The sequence below is a fragment of the Crocuta crocuta genome, unplaced genomic scaffold (assembly GCF_008692635.1).
Source record: "Crocuta crocuta isolate KB4526 unplaced genomic scaffold, BGI_CrCroc_1.0 scaffold318, whole genome shotgun sequence".
Taxonomy (NCBI): Eukaryota; Metazoa; Chordata; class Mammalia; order Carnivora; family Hyaenidae; genus Crocuta; species Crocuta crocuta.
Window position 1 is genome coordinate 2,698,896 of NW_027531425.1, and position 7,577 is coordinate 2,706,472.

At 53.5% G+C, this 7,577-nt stretch overlaps 1 protein-coding gene across 1 annotated transcript in view; it reads right to left on the minus strand.

Moving 5' to 3' along the window:
• Window positions 1–4,691, minus strand: part of OPTC (opticin) — a 5,769-nt gene extending 1,078 nt beyond the window's left edge. The window contains exons 1-4 of the mRNA XM_077772117.1: window positions 4,467–4,691; window positions 3,618–3,753; window positions 1,883–2,041; window positions 910–1,112 (exon numbers count right to left, since the gene is read on the minus strand). Of these exons, the coding sequence (XP_077628243.1) occupies window positions 910–1,112; window positions 1,883–2,041; window positions 3,618–3,753; window positions 4,467–4,691 (723 nt within the window). The remainder of the gene's footprint in view (window positions 1–909; window positions 1,113–1,882; window positions 2,042–3,617; window positions 3,754–4,466) is intronic.
• Window positions 4,692–7,577: the final 2,886 nt, after the last annotated feature.

The window sequence follows — 7,577 nt, forward strand, 5'->3', positions numbered from 1 at the left end:
GCGAGGGGGGCGCGGGGGGGGGGGCACGGAGGGGGTGGAAGGGAGGACCAGGGGCCATTCCGGCTCAGCCTCAACTTTTCTGCCATCAGAAGGGATTCTTCCCAAGTGGGACATCTCCAAGTCTGATCCTGGAGGGGCTGGGAAGAGTATGTTCGGGAAGCATCTGGAGCAGCAGAGGGAGAGCCGCAGGCACACGTGAGGCAGACTGAGCACGTGAGTGCGGCAGAGCTGGGCGTGAGCCCCTCCTCATGTCCTCCCTTCCCTGGAGCCGCTCCTGCAGCCCTCAGAGCCCTGCTGAGGGGGCAGCCGCAGGGGCCACGTCTGTGCCTCGGGTTTAGCCCTTCCCATCACAACTGGCCAGCCAGGGATCAATCGGACGGTCTCTCGTAGGCACTTGGTCACAGAAAGACAGTCAGTGGTGGGCTTCGGAAAGAAAATTTTATGTGGGGTTGGGGTTGGAGCCAGCACGCCTGCAAGTCATGGCACAGCCTGGGTTTTAGGGGAGCAGATGCTGACTGCACCGAGAGGTGAATGAACAGGCGCTTAGGAAGAAGCCAAGAGGCCACGACATGCTAGCAGAGGCAGGGGGAGAGTTGCTGACCTTGGTTACTGGTACCACCCACCCCCCGTTTCCAGTAATAAGCCCATGAGGCCCGAATTTCCTTTTCCTGGAAGTTCTTGGGATGGCAGTTGGAAAACACCCTTTTCTGGAGTCAGAATCAGTTTTTTGAAACCAAAAAAGAAAGAAAAGTTTAATAAATGGGAACAGATGAAGAAAATAGGGTTTGATTCCCATACCGAGAACAGTATGGGAGCAGGGTGTGTGTGTGTGTGTGTGTGTGTGTGTGTGTGTGTGGCTGTGGGCATGGGTAGCAAGTGGCAAATGGCAGACTTTAGGCCCTGGCTCACCCTGAAGGCTGCAGGCTGTATGCCCGAGCTCTGGAGCCGATTCAGGCGGACGTCCAGGACCTCAATGCCAGTAGGCAGCACAGGCAGAGCCGTCAGCTGGTTCTCCGGGAGGATCAGGTCCTGAAGGGCAGGCAGCGGGAGGAGGGCATCATCATCAATGGAGGAGATGGAATTGCTAGAAAGGTCGATCTTCTTCAGTTTTGCTATGGGGTGTGGGGGAGAATACAGAGAGAGTCGTGGGACACACCGTCTTTCCTTGCCCGTGCTGGACCTGCCGGTACCCAGCCCCATCCCTTTAAAGATGGGGAGTGCCAGCCAGTCCTCCACCTGTATGAAGTCCAAGCCAGAAGAAATAATGTGGTAAACCAGGACCTTCTGGGAAAACCCTCCGATTCTGCCATACTTCCCACTGGGTGGAATCCCACGGGGTTGTGTCGTGTGTGGTGGCCGCCCATGGATGAGTTTAGTAGAAACCTTTCGACGCCAAGATCCAACAGGCCCACCAATCTCTGGGCCCATTCTACCCCCACCATTCACCATTAGTTAACACAAAAGGATGCCGTGGCCCAGAAGGCTATGGGATTTAGCGGCAGAATCTGGATTTGAGCCCAGGTTTCCCATCTGAGGCAGGGTATTAGGCAGAAAGAAGGAAAACACAACCAACAAAAAAAATAGGTTAAACGGCCTCAGTGCTATGGAGAGTCGATTTAGCCTGGGCTTGTCCAGAGGCCAAAGGGTGCGGAGCTCTAAGGGCTGGGAATCCTGAAATGGAGGCTTGATCCTGTCTTCCCCTTCCCAGCTTTCCAGAGCTTTGGGGAGAACAAATGAGGACAGGTCACCTTCATTATCCAAAATCTTCAAGGAAACAAATTAGAGAGACTTGGGGGCTATTTCCATTTGGTGGCCGGGGGAACTGAAAGCTAACAGGGAAAGGCCAGCACAGGTGGGACACTTTCACCAGGGCATGGCATACTCAGCCCTTTGAAGTCTCCAGCTCGGATCCGGCTGATGCGGTTGAAGCGGGCGTACAGGTAAACGGTTGCCTTGGGAAGAGGCGGGATGCTCTCTAGGTCAGTGTCATCACAGTACACAGAGGAACCGAGGCACACGCAGATCAGACAGGTAGGCAGGTCTGGCTCAGCTGGAAGACAGAACATAGGGAGACCCTTCTCAGACTCCCTTTGGCCTCTGGGACCAGTGGCCCTTGCTCCAGGGACTGTCTGAGCCATGGCTAGAAAGAACTCAATGTCACAATGCACGGAGGCAGTGCTGTGGGCTGCTCCCAACCCGGCACTCAGCCCCCAACCTAAGAGAAGCAGATCCACACCGTTATTATCCAGTTTCAGCCCATTGGTGCTCTATCGGGCCCCAATCCTATGTAGGTCTTCCTGGGCCTATGTGGGTGTTTCTAGGACATCCATCAGCCTTTTTTCCCTCCATAGGGCTCCTCTCTGGTCCCAAAGGCACAGTGAAGATAAAATAAAGGTAGAATTAGGTGGAGTGGCCAGTGGTTGCTGGCCCTGCCAGGTAACTTGTGGGCGAGGACTTAGACATGTTCTGTATGGCTTCAAGAAGCATAACAAAGCCACAATGGAGTGGACAGTGCTCGCCTAGGATTCGTTTCCCTTTCTTATGGTGTCGGCATCCCAGGAAATAGCTCTCTCCTGTTCTCATGCCATGACCAGCAGTCATTAGACAAAAAGCCAGCCGTTCAAACCCAAACTGGCTTTAAAAAGTTGGGAAGACTTTGCTGGCTCATACAACTGAACTGTGCAGGTGGTTTCCATCACTCACTTCACAAGGGACAGAGATTATGGGTGACCACTGCTCATTCAACTCAAGGGTGAAATCTGTTAGCAGTGACACAGCCCCATGATTAAGAGGCAGCTCTTCTTTACCGGTGGCCACGAGTAGAGGTGGAGCAGAGAGGACCTCAGGCCCTTCTTATCCCAAGGCCTTGAGTGGCAGATCAAGTTAAGCCCTATTATGGTCTTTCTAAGCCTGGGATTCTATAGCTCTGAGAGGTCATGGATTCCTATGGATGCCCTGATACTCTTGACCCACCCAAGGCAAATATCTCAAGAGAAGAGAGCCAGGGACCAGCAAGTCCAGGATTAACAGCATCTCTCCTCTGCTCCAGTTCTGGTCCCCAAAGAGTGCCAACCCCTTACTGTCAATAGGCCAGCACCCCAGTCTCCAGGAGAGCATCAGGGAGGGGAAAAGAGCTGCTAAGGGGGAATTTAGAGCTGAAAAGCAGTATGTCTGCTGCATTTACCCCTATGCCTAGTGACAGCCACAAAGTTATTTATTCTCCTCTACAGGCTTTTAATTGTCTCTAATCTAATTACCACTCGACCTGCTCCCCTAGTGATGCTGTTAATTAAGGTGGGGTGCCTTTGCTAGTCATAGTAGAGTTCTTGCTCTTTCTTTCTTTCTCTCTCTCTCTCTCTTTTTTTTTTTTTTTTTTTTTCTCCTGTCCAATTTGTGCATTCAGCAAAAAGCATTAGGGACAGCCAGCCTCTCCCTTTGTTTTGTTTTTGTTTTCTGTTCCTTCTGTGGCTATTGCTCCTCCCCTCCCTTAAAGTAAAGGTTAGCCCCGATCCTTCACTCCCTACCCTAACCACACTTCACCGTGGTAGGCCCAGTGCTGGGTCATGGCCGCATAGCCTGTGACCTGTGCATATTGAGACCGGTGACCATGAACTCACCGTGGCTGCTTGGGGAGCCCGGGAGGCCCAGCACAGTAGGCTTGGTCACTGGGGGCTTTGAAGAGAGTGTCCTTGGATCCATCATGCTCTGAGTGGAACTGATCTGGGTTGGAGCAGCCAGGCTGGTCACTTTGACCTGGAGACATAGCACACAGCACACAGTAGGCCAGTTTTTGACTCTGGACTATGGGGACCTCAGCGACCAATTTCTAACTTGCAAAGAGTCACTGTGGAGGAAAGGGGGAGGGAGGAAGAGACTTCTTAAAGAGCATCTGGTCCAGTATCTTCCTTACATGGAGGAGGACATGGGCCCAGAGAGGGGAGCACCAGGGATCAAGGAGGTGGCTCGGGGCCAAGCTGTCCAGAGCTGGATTGCATGTCTCTGGATCGCCCAGGCTGGCATGCTTCCTCTCGCTCAGCACTGACTGAGCTCACACAGCCAACGGATGTAGGCTTCAGATCAGCCCCTGCCAAGGCCAGGAAGGGCTGAGAAAGAACTGCAGACTAGAAGACAGCTGAAGAGCAGATGGGGTTTGGAGCTTCTTTTTCTAGCGAGAATATGAAGACCTCGCTGACTCCCACCCAGTGAGACACGGCTTGTGGTCTTATTTGCCAACAGGCTCCAGATGTATGACTTCTGTGGGGGATCCCACCAAGTTTACTACAAACCAACAAAGAAACGGAACTTCTGTTGTCCTCTTTCTTAGTGTTATCTAAGTAATAAGTTCCTATGAAGGGACTAGAATTTCCACTTCCTGGAGAAAGGTGGAGGCTTGAACCCCTGCATTGTGGGCAGCTGGGAGAGGCCCAGGCCCAGGGAACGCAGTTGGTCTGCTGTGTGCCCCTTACCTCGGGGAGCTGGTCCACATAGTCCATGAGCCCCTCATAGTCGCTCAGGTCAATGACCTCATCGTAGTTGTCCAGGCCAGGGACGTAGTTCCCCAGATTGAGGACCGCATAAGAATCTCCTTCCTCGTTCGTCTGGTCTCTCCTCTTCCTCCCCTTTGGGCGAGAAGCTGTCCCTGCTTCTAGCAGCACCAGTGCCAGTAGGCTCAGGAAAGCCGGGAGCTTCATGGGGGCCCCGGGAGGAGGTGGCGGCAGAAATGGGGCTAAATCACTTCAGAGCCCAGTCCTGAGGAGGGAGCAGGAGCAAGGGTAGCCGTCTAAGAGGCAGGGCTCTCTGGGGCTCACTTCCCACCCCCACACTTGCCGACTCCAGGCCGTGCGTTATACACGCAGTGCATCTGTTGCAGGTGCAAGCCCCCTAAACGCTGGGGCTGCGTCTAGGGGGCTTCTCCTCCCAGCCCCTCCCACTGCCGCCCAACTTCAGTGCCTGTGGGCTCACACACACACTGATATTCCCTCGCACGGGCGTGTGCAGACACCTGGCAAAGGCTCGTTTACTCACTCACGCAAGCCTCCTTGTCTGCACCCCTCCCTGCTAATTAGCCATACACTCGTGCATCTGTACAAATGTTCTCTCTAATACAACCACACATGCAGAATACAACCATTAGTCACTGAGCTAGATTTAGAGAAGCTTCATCATCAAGGAGTCTTGTGGCTTTTTAAAAGGTTATTCATCCGTCACTCATTTGCTCAACAAACATTTATGAAGTATCTATTATGTTCCAGGCACTGGACTTCTCTCTGGGGGTGCAGAAATAAATAAGGCATGTCCAGTGCGTTCAGAGTTCATGGTTTTAAAAACTGACATATGATTTTAAAAGACCATTAGTGATAAAATATACTTCCTAAATGCAGCTTTAAAAAAATGTTTATTTATTTATTTAGAGTGAGAGCATAAATGGGGGCAGAGAGAAAGAGGGACAGAGTATCCAAAGCAGGCTCCACCCTGACAGCAGTAAGCTCAAACTCAAGAACTGTGAGATCAGGACCTGAGCCCAAGTTGGAAGCTCAACCAACTTGAGCGGCCACCCAGGGGCACCCCTAAATACAGCTTTTTAGAAACAAATGGTCACAGAAACAAAAAGTGTTCTTTGTATGTAGTTGGGGGAGTATGTACCCATCTAGAGAGTTCCCTAGATGTCTGTATGTGTGCACCAGTGATTATGTGCGTGCGTGATGAGCACGTAAGCAGGAATGTTTATGTAAGTTCACACGCATGTGCACAGGCAGGTCAAGGAATGTGTGTGGTGTGGGTGTGAGGGACCCGGTGTGTTTCTGATAGTGCGGCTGCAGAAATGTCTAGCATAGGCGCCCCTCTTTTTTCATTTTAGCTGGGTAAAGGCTAAGCCCTCTGCAGTAGCAAGAATGAGCTTTTCATCAGAGCTTTCTGCCCCAGCCCCAACTCCCAGCAGCCCCCTCCCACTTCTCTTGCCCAGAGGTTTAAACTCCCTCGTTCTCCCCCAGCCCAATCCCACCAGGTCTGCAACATCAGCCCCTCATCTGCATACCAATGGGCCTAACCTTAAACCTTGAACCTTACCCCAGGCAATCCTGTTTCAGAACTGGAGCCTCACAGCTTCCCGAGAAGTACGGACTCCGATGGAAAGGTCGAAGTAGGGACTCCGATGGGATGGAAAGGTCGTCTGCAGTGGGCCAGGGTAGACAGCGGGGCGCTGGCTGAGGCCAGCGTGGGGCCAATCAGACCTCTCTCCTTCCTGGTATCCAGCTGTTTCCCCTCCTCTTTGCTCAGCGGGTTCCGCCCCCCCATCCCATTCTTTTGTTTGGTGAGTGGGAATTTCTCTCCTTCTACCTCCTCCACTGCCCCCCCTCCCCCCACCTTTTTGCCTCTTTGTCTGCTGCTTTTCTCTTTTCTGGGCCACTCTGAGGGGGCTGGCAGTCCCCACTCCCTAAGGGAGCAGACAGCCAGTGGAGGAGCACTCAAAGGGATGTGGCTTGACTTTCTTGCTTTTTTCCAGATGGAACCCAAAGATTCAAAGAGGCTGAGTTAAGGGACTCCGACCATGCCTGGAGCCCCAACATGGGAGCATAACTGCACAAAAATCACCAGACGGGGCTCTGAAGGCTGGGGCTGTTCACAGAGAGGGTAAATGGGGGGTGAGGTAGGATTTGAAGGATGGGGACGATGATGCCAAGGAGGATACAAGAGTTCTCTCAGTCTACTGAGGGTGAACCCTAGAAAGGAATTCCTAATCATGAGGAGGCATTGTGTGGGGTCCTGGGGGGGGGTGCTGAGAAGAATCCTCTCCTCCTGCCCCCCGCCAGAGATGTACATATCACGAGAGATGCTCTTTTCCTTGGTGCTTCACGCTGCCATGAAGGGAGGAGTGGGGGGCTAAGATGCCCCCCCCCCCTTTCCTGCCAGCTTGTGTGTTTGCCCCGGGGGTGGGAGGGGGTTCTTCATCAATGCCCCTTGCTCCCCACTCCCTCCCACTGACCCCTGGCTGCAAAGCTCCCTGACCATCACTCAGTCCAAACCGCTTACCTAGCAGATAAGAGACCGAGGTCCAGCTAGGTGCAGCGACTTACCCAAGGTCACACAGAGCCAGGGCCAGGGCCTAGATTTCTTGACTCTCAGGCCAGAGAGTTGTCCTCGGTTCATATGACCCTGCCCCTTTTCACCTCATTCCCCCCCCCCCCCCCCCCCAAGTTCTGAGATCAGGTGCCTTGATGCCCTCAGGACAGATGGCCTTGGCAGGATGCATCTCTGCCCTGGCAAACCGGGTGAAGGGGCAGATCGAATAGCCTGGCCCAATGGGCAGTGCTTGGCCTGCCATGCTCCCAGGCACCAGCTGGTGTGGAGGAGGCATCCCCCAGCCCCAGGACCTGGTCACCAAAGGAACGCATGTTCCTGTGCCCCTGGGAGCCTACCATCTGGAGAGAGTTACCAACAGGGTAACTGCTGGGTGGAGGTCTGCTGGGTGGAGGGAGAGATAGCCCTGGAGCCAGCAGGGTCCCCTGGAAGCAGATGGCCCATTTGGCGCCCTGTCTTCCCCCGCTTTCTCTCTACAGCATTGCACGAAGAGACTAACC